Here is a 14,789-nt window from a genome sequence, read left to right on the forward strand (position 1 = left end):
TACCCATTAGATCAGCAGTCCTGGCTGGGAAATGTGGCAATTTGCATTTCCGTCTCAATGTTGTTTTCCCTCCATCCAAATATCTCTCTTTCAACCCCGAAGCTCTCATCAGCTTCACCCCTTCTTTTTTTGTTCCGTGTCTCTTTGAAGCCCTATGTCTCTTGGTCTTGGCCGCCCTTATCAGACACGTTCTATCTATTTTTTACTACATGGCTTTGCTTTGGATGTGGCTTTTTTTCCTGTTAGATTTTTTTATGCAAGATATCTCATTAAACAACTTCAAAAGTCAAAGTTTGGCTTTTCTCTATCTGTGCAACCCATTTGCTTCTTTGCGCCTCTGTCTGCCTCTCTGTTGTTTTTTTTCTTCTATCTTTGTCTCTCTCGCTCGCCGTCTCTGTGTGTACATGCTCAGCAGAGACTGAAAGAAGCCCTGGAACAGAAAGTGTGGGTGTATACGCGAACAGGAATGAGAGAAAGAGAGCGTGTGCCTGTGAGCCTCACTCTCCCTCTTTGCCAGTGTCTGCCATTAGGGTGTCAGTGGCAGAGTGAATTTATTTGCTGTGTGGTTACTGGGCTAATGATTGATGTTGCCCCAGCAAACAGTAAACCAATTAGGAGGCTGATGTAACGTCATTTTAAAAGCCTCCTAATCACGTTGCTCTTGAACCTGGGACCCGGGCCTTCCCTAATGAAGATTTATACTGGATCAAAGGAGAGCCTAACGCCATTAACAATAGATTGTATTCCACCAAAAATCACATTAGGACTTCTCTGCCCACCCCTCTCCCTCCCATCAGGCCTCTGCTAAATATATCCGCTGATTACAAGTGCAGATGCACAGAGGAATGAGGAGAAACAGGGGAGGAGCGGGAAGGAGAGAGAGGTATACGTGCGCAGAGAGTTGGCCCACAGTAGCTAATTGTTGAGAACAAATGTGTACGCTGATGAATACACTCATCACCGCAAATGCGTGTGTTAACGGGTGCGTTTGCGTTCATATGGGCGAGGAGAATAGTTACGAGGTGCTGATATAAGCACACCGGGCCTCTAACAGCCAACAGGAGAACCTCCAATGATGAAAGAGGAGGCTCAGAGCCAAGGAAACTAACTAGTTTGTCTTTTCTACGCTGATCCTCCTGCTGGCACTTAAAATTCATTATCCCCTTACCTTTCACTTTCCGCTGGATTATTAATGTCATATGGAAAATGAGCACAAACACACCTACTCACTGTCAACCATTGTGAGCACTGCAGAGTGTAGGGGTGGCTTTCACTTGCATCATTGTTTCCTGGCAAAACTTGACAAAGGTGGGAGGGCAACATTGAGAGTGTAATCCATTAACAAAATCACCGATAGGCTGCTTAAAACCAGCTAAGTCTGACGTAAGATGCATACAAATTCATGAAATTACACATTTATTCGACATATATTTAATTATTAGTCACTGTTAAAAATGTGTTACTGATCACAATCAAATGATTCATTCCCTCAAATAAAACCATAATAATTATAATCTTGTACTATTCATACAATGTAAAATGTGTTTGCTTAGTTGTTTCACTTCCCTGCCCTGAAAACAAATGCTGACTTTGTAGGAATGCAAAAAAAAAAACGAGGCAGGAACAAAATGGCTTAGCAAACGAGATGTGACATTAAATTAAAGCGCAGGATTTCTTGGCATTTTACCGAGCAGAAACTAAATCAGATCAGGAAATGGACAAATGATGAGGTAATGCAACGCGGTGACCCCAGGTGATGGATGACCCAATGATGCACACATAAAATGAATGACAGGATAAAAAGGGGCCCGGACGAGTGGAATGGTCTCCCGCTTACCTGTGGCCGAGGGCTGGGCCCGGAGCAAGAACGAGTCGTCCGGGTGGGGCTCCAGGCGGGAGAGGGTGGAGTTATTCTCCAGCAGGGGCACCTGGCACTCCCTGAAGGGCGGACAGGGGCCGGGAGAGGGGTGGTGGGGGGCGGAGGAGGAGGACGGGAGGGATGGAGGGAGCAGGGATAAGGAAGAGGTCGGAGGGAGTGGGCGACCTGGAGGATGGAGGGAGAGAGAGAGAGAGAGGGAGGAAGGGAGGGGGGGGAGGCGTTAGACAAAACAGATGGCCATGACTGACAGTGATACAGGGGCTTGTTCCAAGAAGCACGTTCACTGAGACCCTGAGTCTCTGAAAGGTCCAGGCACCCACCTCACATTTAAACAGTCTCTCAACCATCACTGGTTTCTGCAACCACGCATAAAGTTTGGCTTTAATTTGATTTCAGGACATTTTCTGAGATTTCTGCTTCCATCCCGTCACTGAGTGATGACTGTCACCAAAACGCTACTTTGATGGATGTGAACAAGTGTGTTTTGTGACATTTATATCTAAACAAACTAGAATATTGTGCTGCTATGTAAAAATATAAAAAAACAAATATATTATTTTTGCCAAATGCTATAAAACCAAACGTATCTGTATGAAGGAATGTAAATGGGAAATGTGTTTTTGATTTTAATATAGTTGTACTACACATTTAAAAGTGCATTTGAATGTGGATTTATATGAAAAGACCTGTTGAAGGTTATATAAGGTAAACTGAACTTGCTTTTTGGAACAGCCGCCTGGCAACAGCGATGTACAGCAGCTTGGATACGAACACAAAAAGCTTTGTGACACTGGAGACTCAGCAAAGACTAATACATGAATGAGTGACAGAAAAAAACAACCTAACCCTTCTGCAAAATTCAAATCATTGGCCGTAACAATGACAATATCTGCCGCTGTACAGACCTAAGCAACATGTGACAAGCTCAAGATAATGCTGAATGATAAAATGTACTTCTACACGAGTAGAAAAGTGCTATAAAGTCCTTGAACTGACTCATTCATATTTCTATCTACATTTTATATTTTGCCACGACAACATATTGGTCACATTAGACCAAACAAAGCCACAACTGTCAAACATTTCAATATTTCAGTAGATGAAACGCTTATAGAGTTGGCATTAGAGGCCCTACGTCGATTGTATGATTGTCCTCTACATGGGCGAGACAAAAGAAAGTTAACAGCCAAGTCTTTAAATAGTGGGAGCCCTGGGATGTGTGGACACAATCAGGCTGTCCCATTCACCAGAGAGAAGGAGAAGAGAGGGATGGAGAGATTTCACTCTACTCTCCAAAGGTTTGGAATCAAGGACAAAGACAAATCTAATAATTTCTATTTAGAGACGGCTCAAAATATAGAATAATTACGCCTTCCATATTTGCAGCTCAATCAATCAACAATATGGTGAGAATGAGGCCACTGAGTCCAGCCAATCCACTGAAGGACTCAGGTTATTACCACTCCTAATTAGCAAGTACACCGAATACGCTTTGACACACTGATAATAACTTATTTTCTCCAATTTCCACATTTAAAATGACAGCCCTGGGCTCTAGCCAGCAAAGTTTCCTTTCAACAGCTTTCCATATACACCTTTTGTATTAATTTTTTCTAGCCCACATTCCACAGTCACAACTTGTCATTCACTTTCCAAAGTTGAAATGTAAGGCGAAGGATAAAAAATAAAATAAGCTTGTACGTCTATAGTTTCACAACCTTCATCCATTCCTTATTTCGCCGCTGAAAACTTCACCTGAGAAACAATGGAAAAAAGTTACAATGCCTTTAGCCTTTCAGTGAGGGACTTCAACTTTAGCGGTACTTCTTCACACAAATCAAAAACCGGTGACGAACAGAGGAGGCAGATAAAAGAAAAGCCGTGGGAATTTGGAAGAAAAATACCAGATAGGCGCACATTCATCATCGTGGTATTTATTTCGTTTTCTCCATCTCTCAACAGCAGCTCTTCAGAATTCAGATGTGGCGTGATTGCAGTTTGACGGCATTCTCTTTCCCTTCACAGAGTACTGACAGGAATCAAAATGTGTAAAGGCAATGATAGATGGGGGGGCCCGGGCGATACTGCTTGCATCAGGTAAACATCAGGGAGGGGGGGGAGGGTTAATGTTGGCTTCATTTGAGAAACACAAAGCGGGGAGGGCACGGTCGTTGGATAACTTTTGCGTGGATGATTCAAAATCAAGAGCATTAATAATGGAAAAATTCAAATTATGAATCATTAATCCAGGTCTAAATGTGGCTTTATGGAAAAAGATTTGATGGCAACTGAGGCAGAGTGATGCCTCTGTCCTGCTGTCCAAACTGCTCCAGCTCAGAGCTTTGCGTCATGGAAACCAGAGCTACGATCGATCCACGGCCCCCCGTTAACTACACCCCAGAGAGAAGCCTTCCTTGTCTTCTGTTTAGGTATGTGTGCTGGTGTCTGTGTGTCTGTGTGTCTGTGTGTGTGTGTGTGTGTGTGTGTGTGTGTGTGTGTGTGTGTGTGTTTGTGTCCGGTCAATCTCATCAGAGCAAACAGAGAAAAATGGATAAACAATGGCAAAGCAAACAACTGTGGCCGAAAGGAAGGAAACGGAGGAGAGGCAGGGAGAGACACCGAGGTCACAGGGGTAACCAGGGGAATTGGAGGGTGAAAGTGAGAGTGAGAGGTGGAGGGACGACGGAGAAAAGAGGGCAGTCAGGAAGCTATGAGCCGAAAAAATGTATTGCCAATAAATAACGAGGGAGAGAGCATTAGAGGAGGGTAATTAGGAGAGAAGGAGACAATGAGAGGTGTCCGAAGAGTGGAAAATGGAGAAAAATAGGTAGAGGTAGAGAGGGAATAAGCCGCTGACCCATGAAAAAAAAGCCGTTGCACAAAATGAATCGATGGATCACTTTTGGTGATGGAGAGAATGGATCTGGTTATTTGCATATTTCGCAAGACCTTTCATAAGGAGATTGGTGACGGCAGGTGATGGAAAGTATGTGTGTGTGTGTGTGTGTGTGTGTGTGTGTGTGTGTGTAGATGCACCTTTAAGATTGTTTTATCGCGGTTGTACGTTTTTTATTACAGGCGTACACAGTTTGCGTGAGCCGTGCACGCGAGATGGTTATGTGTACGCCTTTGTAGTTATTAATATTTTAAATCACTTTAATTACAAAAAAGGAAAAATTGCACTGGTTGGCCAAAAGCAATTAAGGGAACTTTAATCTCCTTAGCAATTATGCTGTGGGGCATCCTTAACTCCGTCATTTCTGCCCGCTACATTTCAGGAAAGGTCACTGGAAATTGCTTTGTGTTATTAGAACAAAGACTTGGCAATGAGTTCACGTGGTTCTCCCGATGATTTGCTCGTTGTCATCCTTCAGCCGCTTCCCCGGCCATCTGTATACATCTCTTAATCCTTCTGTCCCCGCCGCCCGCTCTCAGAATCTACACTTCTCTTGCACAAGTGTTGATTAGCGCGACAATGAGTGTATCATGGGCGGGGGGGGGGAGATGAACCGGGCATCCCGGTCTCTGGGTGATTGGATTACAGTGTAAAAAAAAGAAACACTATCATCAGCCGTTTGTGGCGCGAGCACCCGGCTTTGACTCGCCCAGATGAGTCATATAAGTGTTTGAGCTTTGTCTATTGTCGCTCTGCCGTGCGTGTCCATTGAATCAACACAATATGTGGTTTGCATAATCTATTCTTTCTCCGTGAGGCCAGTTTTTTGCCGTGTGATGGTGTTACACATCAGACACAATTGGGCTTGTTGACTTGTCGGGGACTCTCTTCTCCTCTCCCTCACTCGCTCCGTCCATCCGCACGCCCATCTGGCCGAGGTGAGGAGTGGCAGGCCGAGGAGAGTGGAGTGGAGCGAGGGATGGAGCGAGGGATGGAGCGACAGCTGGAGCCCAGTCAGACAAGGAGAGACAAATTACCCCTCTAACGAGAGCCATTCATCATCTCTTCATCTCTGCGTTGCTCCACACCTCTCTGTGAAATACAGTGCACCTGGATGGCAACTCTGGAGAAACGAGAAAAAAAAAGCAACCTCCCACATCAATCTACCATTCAACTTTACTTTACTCTCATTTGGTCGCTACTCGTGTGGCAGGTGCCGCAAAGTCAATCAGCGCGTGTTTCTATTAAGATGATGGAAAATAACGACAAAAAAAAAGGGAGGGATGAGGGGGGGTGGTTTAGAACAAGATAAGAGAGACGTGAAATGATTGAATGAGCGGTACACGGGGAAAGAGGGTGGAATAAGAAGCGACACACCCATGCTGGCACATGCAGAGACTCATTACCCCGGCTGCTGTCAGCCCAGATGTTGGACTGAGGGGGAGCTGTCAGTCAATATGTGTGTGTTAGTATTTTGTGCATGTGTGTGTATGTGTGTGTGTGTGTGTGTGTGTGTCTGACAGTGATCTGAGGGCTATTTAGTGATGACAGCTGCTGACACAATGGGCCCTTTTCTCTATTTATCTATACAGCGCAGTCTGTCTCCTCAATCTCATCTCTCTTCCTGTCCCCCCCCCCACACCCGCCCTCGCTTTTGCTGAAATCCTCGCCTCCTCCTCCCATTCACCCCCTTTTTCAATATTTCACATTTAGCTCAACTGTGGCAACGTGCACACCTGTTGTTGTCTGCATGCGTGAGCAACAAATGGATGTGGCAGCCTATCCAGGAAGGGCCCGAGTTCATCCGCGTGCCCCCCCCCTCCCTCTCCTCTTTCCTAATCAGCGTCACTGCAGAAAGTGAGTGATAAAAATGAGTAAAGCAGGAAGGGAGAAGAGAGGATGATTCAACGGACGTGTTCTAATTAATAAAGTTGGGCTTTCACAGCCTAAAGAGACGATTGTATCAGTGGCTCTTTACTTTGATGTGTAACAAAGTGTCTGGGTTCCTCTCAGGCCCACAGATCTGCTCTGCCTGCGCTGGCTTTCTCTATTTCATCTCGCCTGCATCACTCCCATCTCTGCACAACTACAGGAGCACTCTGCCTCAGCAGGCTGATCCACACACACACACATATGAACACACACAAGCACACACACACGGCAGCTGAGGCAGAAAACACCTGGGGGAAAAAAAAAAGGTGCTCCACAGACTCGCAGCACCACATTGTGCTGTTCTACATTCCAGCGTTTCATTAATACATTTTCGTTTGTTCCATTCAGGATAAAAACTACAGCTCGACACTCAACGTACTTCCACAGTTTAACTGAAAACCTCAACATAATTGATTTTAAACCAAATATTCGTTTCCATGGAAGTGTCGTGTCAGTGTTGCTCAAGTAGTTTTCCACTTTCGGTGGAATCAGCTGAATGTTTCAACCATATAATTTATTGAAAGAATGACGAAATGTCTCCACTTCCTCCCACTATCCAGAAATGAAGCTAAAAGATTGCAGATACAAATGCTGCCATCTTGCACATTTGGAGGCGGAGTCTGTGAAGTAGCCATCAGAGGAAGGAGCCGCGGGGGTGCTTGACCAATCAGTTACAGCTGTCAATCATCGTTTCGCAAAAGCAACAAATAACTAATCCAAACCAGACTTATCAGAAAAAGGATATTTGAACATTCATCAGTTTTATGAGAACTACCTAAAATAAATATTTGACTTATGATGCTTCATGTGTAAAAGACAAGAAATGTTAAAATTAAACACCTTAACCTGTAACTGCTATTTTCCTTCTGAATGACTATGAGGCCATTAGAATTAATAGGTCCAAAGTATTTGTCGCTTCTTAACATTATCTCCTGAGCTCCTCTCACTGTGGAGAGCACAGTAATGGAGACTCATTACATCAACAGAACCTGATGAGCCAGGAGATGATATAATTGAACAAAAGCGTCGGCTCTCTCATGGAAACATTGTTTTGACCATTTACAAAAGCTATGACAGCTTTACAAAATAACAGAGACAAATCTCCAAACTCCTCCAAGAGTTGTGAGTACGTACATGACCAGCAGCCCTTAGTCACAGTGTAACACCACACAGCATGAAGTCCAACAGAGCATCTTTAATGAGTAATCCCAACATGGAGCTCAGGAGCTTGTTCCACTCCTCACTCAAGTGGCTGTTTTCACAGAGATGAGGACAGACACCAGCTGACACAAAGCAATACACTCAACCTTTTGACCCATAATGCACTGCAGCATCTATCTGCATCTGCTGATTGAAACATGCCTCCCCGTTGCCGGGAAGTGCAAGTTCACGTGGCTACGTCTGTCTGAGTGTGTGTCTGTGGCTGTACATTGCATTAGGATGCTACAGCACACCCATGCTGTCCATTGTCGGAGATGTCCACTGCGTAACTTGGGGCAACCATGGAGGCTGCATTACCATATAAATTACATCCATGTTGTTGCCGCTGCTGTGGATTGATGGTATTGTTATGGATTCTACACATTGGACCCTCATTGAAAACAATCAAAATAAATAGCCACCCCTCTCTCCCACATAAATGCAAGCACACACGCAGAAGCGTCATAAGTGCACACACACACACTGAAGCATGTGGACGTGAGAAAGCGCTCGAGCACACGCAGACCCTCAACCCCAGGTGCAGAGAGATAGATATCCATCCTTTCAGCCTTCCATTACCTCTGAACATGCTCTGTAACGGCTGATAGGAGTGGATCTGCAAAGGGGGGAATATCCGTCAATCTATCTTGGGCGTGCGTGTATGTGTGTGTGTGTTATTGTGTGTGTTTGCCTGTGTGTGAAACCTGTAACAATACATACGCCTTTTTTGCTGCTGCTACGTTCAATAAGCTGTCCAATGCCTATTTAGGAATCAATTTGATGGAAGCAGAAAAAAAAAAGTCATATTAAACTTTGGGGCACAAAACATATAATAATGGACTGACAATAACCACACGAAATTAAGTAATTTCTCTGCCACAAAATAGATGCTGGAGTTTATAAAAATGCCAACCAATTATTTCCAAATTTGTTATTCAAATAATACAGTGACAGCAATTATACAATGCTGAAAATGTATTTAATAGGTTTAAGGGCCAAGCAATTTCCCCACATCAAATCCAAGCCTTTCACAGAGCCGGAGGTAGATTTTATGGAACCAACAAGACTCAACATTTTTTCCTACTTGAGAGGCAGTGTTGACAGTGACTTATGGACAAGGTCTTGGCGGGAGACAGTACTTGGTCTTTGCATAGAAGCAAGTGAAAATGCTAAAAAAAAGGAAAAATTAACAGACAGAAACCTGCTTTCAGCTATAAAAAGACATTCTTAGAATTAGATTATGTCTGGAAGTTCTGTGTGTCTGTTATCTTAACTGGAGAATGCTGTTAGATGCTGCAGAGTAAAAAAAAGAAAAAAAAAAATCATAAATCAGCAGGGGGTAACGCTTGGGAAGAGCTTTCCCCCAAATCCACCAAACTGCTGAATCACTCCCAGAAATGTTGGCACTATGCTCGAGAAGCTTTCTATCTACAGAAAGTAAAATTTAAATAACCTTGTCACTTACTAGCAATAAATATTAGAATTTATTGAGAATGTTTATTTTCTAAGCTTTGTTGAAGTACATAATGTGTTTGAACAAGGAGCAATTTAAAATATTTATTCACTGATGTTTACTTTGGTCAAAGCTATAGAGCTAACAGGAAACAAGAAATTACTTAAATTAGCATTTTAGTGAATCAGGAATAGTTCATGTACATAGACATATAATTGGCCCCTCTGTGTTTGTTGTGGCCCCTTAATGGCAGTGAGTTTAAACAACTTACAACAAATTTTAATAAACAAATGATAATGCTTAGTAAAAGATTAAAACAAGGTTGCCAAACTGTTCTGATAAATATCAAGGTACTGATATGCCAGAGAGAAGCTTGGCCAGAAATACAAACTTAATTTATTCTTCAAAACACCTTCATTAATTAACACCTAAGTGTGAGCCATCGAAGCATTAATGAAAAGTTTACACCCAATCGTGACATCCTAAATTTCCAGTCTGATAGTTCCAGCCATCATCTCTTTATTAATCATGTCCACCACACACAAATGAGTTTATTCTGGTAGATGGAAAAGATATATTTTTTTTCATTTTGCAAAAGAACACTAAACCCCATTTGCATTTTAAAACAGGCCTTTGGGAGAAATTTAGGAGACAAGGCTCCTGCAGAAAGCACATTACCCACAGTCACTCAGCGTCAGTCATCAATAATCAAATGCAGAAGCAAGGAAAGTGCACAGAATACAGAAATACACATGTAGCGACATTCTGCTAACACACACACTTACGAATCACACGCACAGGTACCTACATGACTACCTATTCAATATAGCACTGATTAATTGCGGCAATTTTTGTGGTTGTTATGACAATCTAGTTCCATGTAAAGCATGAAAACAAAGAAAAGAACAGTGGGAAGAAGAGCCCTGGGAGGAACGGGAGACGGTAAGTGATGTGGACTTTTTTGGTGCATGGATCTGCCAGTCAAGACCTTGTGCAGTCACAGTCAATTACATTGTAATCTCATAAATAAACTCAATTCCAATAAAGCTTTTTTTCCTGTGTGTTTGTGTGATGTTAGGTTACGTGAAGTGCACGTGCGTGTGAGACGCGCCCGAATCGGCAGAGTTCACGATTAGCAAACGTCTGCACTCGGAGCAGCCAATAGGGGGCTGATGTATTTGGAGCCTGTGGATAATGTCTATGCTGTGGCCTGTTGCTGAGAGAAACCTCTTCTCCTCTTTGATGTTCTGCAGCAGCTATTTATAGTAACAGCAGGAGAAAAAAAAATTTACAAAAAAAAGAAGGAGCGAGAGCTAAAAAACACCGCGCGCCACATTATGTTCCCTCTAACTAGCTTCACTGTTGAGCCTTGAGCTCAGGCGTTCTCTCAAGGTGAGTCTCCCCACGCTGGGACAAATTTACCGAGCCGTGATTCAGCCTTGCCTCAGAGATGTATGTGATTTATCAAGGCAGTTTGCCTGACATCTAAGGTACACATTCTGTGCCTCTCTCCCTTCTATACACGAGATACTATAATGGTGTTTGATTCCACTGGAATCGCAAAGGCGCAGCACACATCATGCATTTGTAATTCTCACCTTTAAACAATTGGTTCTCAGCAATTTGTGGCTCCGTTCCTTTTCTGAAATGAACAGCTCATTATTCCTTTTTCAAGGGGTCTGGGTTTCTTAGTGTATGTATATACTAATAACTAGGATAATGATATGAGAGTGAAGTATTTAAGATTTGGATGATAATCAATGTTAGAAATCCCACCAATTTCTTTATGCATATTTGGAGTAGGTTTAGCAGCACTAAATGACTTGCATTGCTCGATCTAATTACACAGGGTGATGCCATGTTAATGTAATGAATGAAGCGAGAGAAAGCACCCACTTCCGCTTCTCAGCAAACGGTTGTTGTTTTCTCATTGGGCGTTGATGTGGTCTATGAAAAAACTGGGCGTCTGAGAAAATTCACGTGAACGACATCTCAAGACAGAAAGTTGGAAAAGGTTTTGATTCACAACTTTCAGACGTCGTAACTTATAAACCAATTAACATAATTGAACATTCAGCTCTAAACAGCTTTTAAAGGGAACTTTTCATCTTCTTCAATTTTGTCACTTGCAAACTGTATGTCCACCACTCACAAGTTCCTCTTTTTACCCAGTAAAGATGTTTTCATGTGCACATTTTATTATCTATACACCTTTCACAACTGATCCTTTTTTCGTCCTTATCATGCAAATATTAGAAAGAGGTTTCAAGATGTTGTTTAAACACTTAAGTCCATTTATTTTTGTCATATTCTGACCTCAAATCACATGAACCCACTGAAGTTTGAACAACAACCTCTCAGCTCAGTAAATGGGACCTTTCATAAAGCATGTGACCGGAAGTACTGTGGTTTCTGGGCAATTCAATATGGGCACAACTGTAAATGGAAAGGTTCAAGAAGCCGACTCGGTTCCCTTTGTTTGCAAATAGTACATCACTAACACAAAACCAAGAAAAAAGTTAAAAACCCTGTGTTATATAACAGTCACAGTCACAAGAGGAGAAGTGAGAGGGCACAAACAAACAAGTGTGAAATGAAGCTGAGTTTGTGTGAGGACCAATTATTTTATTTTTTTAATCTAAAAAAGGTGAGAAGAGTTAATGAGCATCTTGATCTTTTAAATCACCAGAGATGAGTAGTGTGGGCAATTTTGGTGAATATCAAAGTGTTATTTTAGATACATTTCCTCCATTATGAACCCCAGAACAAATAGGTTGTTATTAAGTTTATCATAATAAGTGTCCAAATTATCTTCACAGCTAGAGTTTAATAGTAGGACTTGGCGAATGGAAGTGACATTTGGGGATTTTTCTTCTCTTTAAATTTCACATTTTGGATTTCACCTGAACTGCACCTTTCCCGGCTCCTCATCAGCAGCAATGTGCTTGGGAGGCGGTCTTAATCACTGATTGCATTATTAGCCGCCGCCTCGGTAAATCAGATGTTAATTACATGCAGATTGCGAGCTCAAACATGAAATGACAGGAGTATAAGAGCAAACTTGGGCCTCACTTTCACCGATGTAACACAAACCTGGCTTGTCGCCTCCCGTCCTCCCTCCACGTGAGGGGGTATTTGTGTTAGCGAGTGTGCAGACAGGGGAGTAGAGCGACGTGATTGGAGATTACCATGCATGCCTAGGCCCTTTGAAGTAGCTGCCGCTTTGGTCACGGACGGCTGAGTGGATGAGTCGGTGTGTGTAGTTGTGTGTGTGTGTGTGTGTGTGTGTGTGTGTGTGTGAGAGAGGCAGGGATAGGCTGAGTCATAAGCCTCTGAGGCCCACTGTTTGTGTCCACAGAAATTACACACAAACCCCCAACACATATGCACTTGCTCGTCTGCCTTTTTTCTTTTTTTTACTGCAGCCGGGACACAAACGTCACACAGCCACACAATTAACACAGCTTGCATCAGCTGACATCAGCTGACTCAGAGGAATATGGAAGTCCCCACGCTGATGGACCTCACTTGCAGCCGTGCATCTCCGCGCACGCCCGAGTGTGTATTTGGGAGCGCTTGTTTGTGTGGCCCGCTCTCTGCACAAACACTCTCTTGCAAACGTGATGCAACTCTCCAAGGCACGACCTGCAAAAACCTATTCGCCTCATAAACAGTTGTGCCCAGCCAAGCAGAGGCAGGAACAGACTTCACTAGGCACAGGAGGAGGCCACCAGCCCAGTCGAACACTCAGCATTAGGCCATTAGTCTCACCCCCTCACTATGAACTACAGACCTCGGAGACAAATATTAAATGCTTATCTTTGTAGGATGGAGCCAAGTCAGTCAGTTTAAGCTGAGAGCGTCGAATGAGATTTTTAATTACTGCATGACCTGGGGTATATTAGCACATATTAATGAGGATCATTAACCTAGAGGTAACTAAGACCCCTCCTCCTTAACTACAACTGATAGCACCTCTGCTGTCTGCATGTACGTGAGTGTGCGTGCGTGTGTCTTCTTTTGAAGAAATGTTTGATGGTTTATTCCATCCCTTATAATGAACCGCACGCTCTTGGTAAAACTAAATAACTAGAGTCAATCCTTCTTTTTAAAGGAATTAAACGAATGAAAGCCGACTCTCCTGGGGAACAATGGCCGACAGCCTTGGCTTGAAACTTTTGTGTTTGAGGGTTTGCTGAAAATGAGAGATGCATTGCAGAAGAAACCTTTCCATTAATTTTTTTATGAAGCTTCAGATATTGGAAAAAAACGACAATTTTTCTTGGGCCTCAAGATGCTACAGAGCAGAGTGATGAGAAGAAGGGGCGAAGAATTTCAAATTGACATATGCAAAGGTCAGGGTACTTCTAAAGAAGAAAGAAGGACAAACAGGAAAAAAGGAGAAGTTTCTGCTTGAGGTAGAAGAGAGGAGGGCCCGTTCTCCACCTCCTGCAGTTTAAATGCCAGGCTGATAATGACGTCGTCCATCCATCTTTTCCTTACCTCCACCCCTCCATCCCTCCCTCTTTCTCCAACCATGTGTGCCAACCTCGGTCTTGTAGTGCCATTAGGCTGCTGTCTCAGTGGCAAAGAGGCAGACGCTTTTATCTCAGTGGAGGGTGCACCAGCCGTGTTTGGCTTGTACACACAAACACACACACACACACACACACGCACAAACGCACACACACACACAGCAACTCATTCACTCGCAAATGCCTATGTAAAGATACACTCTTCTTTATCTCTTACTCTGTCCATTTCTTTGCACTCTCCTGTCTCAGCAGTTTATCCTTTCATCTTTACATAACAGTGTGGTCCCTCAGCGACCGGCTCTAAAAGTAGTCGTCCCCCATTATATACACACGTGCAGCACCGCTAATCCGCAGTGCACCAGTGATCCGTCCACCTGAGCCTCGTGTCCCAGTCCCGACTCTTTCTCATGTGTCCACCAATGTCAATATGGCGACTGGAATACAAATATCAAAACGTCTATGAGCACAGATCCATTGCGAGTGGGGGGATTTGTCTGCACACATACACACATTGGGCGCATTTATGAAATAAAGAGCATTACAGCCAAGGGAGCAGGGTTTTCTTGCAGTGAATCCAAAGAAAGAATCAGGACCATGTTGCTGAGAGTTCTGGGTGGTTACATGCACAATAGAGGCAATCACTTGAGCACTGTGCTATTCTGTCTGGTGCTGGGGGGGAATAATGGGGCATAATACTGCTCTCTGGTAGCCATTTATATTAGAAAATATGATGAAAAGTGTGGTATGGCTGAATGCACCATTTACAGTTTATACAGTTTTTTGAATTGAGTCTATGGCAAGAGGGGCTCTGGTACATTTTATGTAAATCCTGCGTCTGAATGTGTGCACCAGCCTGTGTGTGTGTGTGTGTGTGTGTGTGTGTGTGTGTGTGTG

General features: G+C 43.3%; 1 protein-coding gene across 6 annotated transcripts in view; it reads right to left on the reverse strand.

Annotated features, from left to right (window-relative positions):
* tenm2a (teneurin transmembrane protein 2a) overlaps positions 1-14,789 on the reverse strand; it is a 162,749-nt gene that overhangs the window by 61,716 nt on the left and 86,244 nt on the right. For 3 of the 6 annotated variants that reach the window (XM_061079822.1, XM_061079821.1, XM_061079820.1), the window contains one exon: positions 1,838-2,044. The exons of the other annotated variants lie outside the window; for them this stretch is intronic. In XM_061079822.1, coding sequence (XP_060935805.1) covers positions 1,838-2,044 — 207 coding nt within the window. The remainder of the gene's footprint in view (positions 1-1,837; positions 2,045-14,789) is intronic. 6 annotated transcript variants of the gene reach the window in all.

This window comes from Limanda limanda, chromosome 10 (genome assembly GCF_963576545.1).
Source record: "Limanda limanda chromosome 10, fLimLim1.1, whole genome shotgun sequence".
NCBI lineage: Eukaryota > Metazoa > Chordata > Actinopteri > Pleuronectiformes > Pleuronectidae > Limanda > Limanda limanda.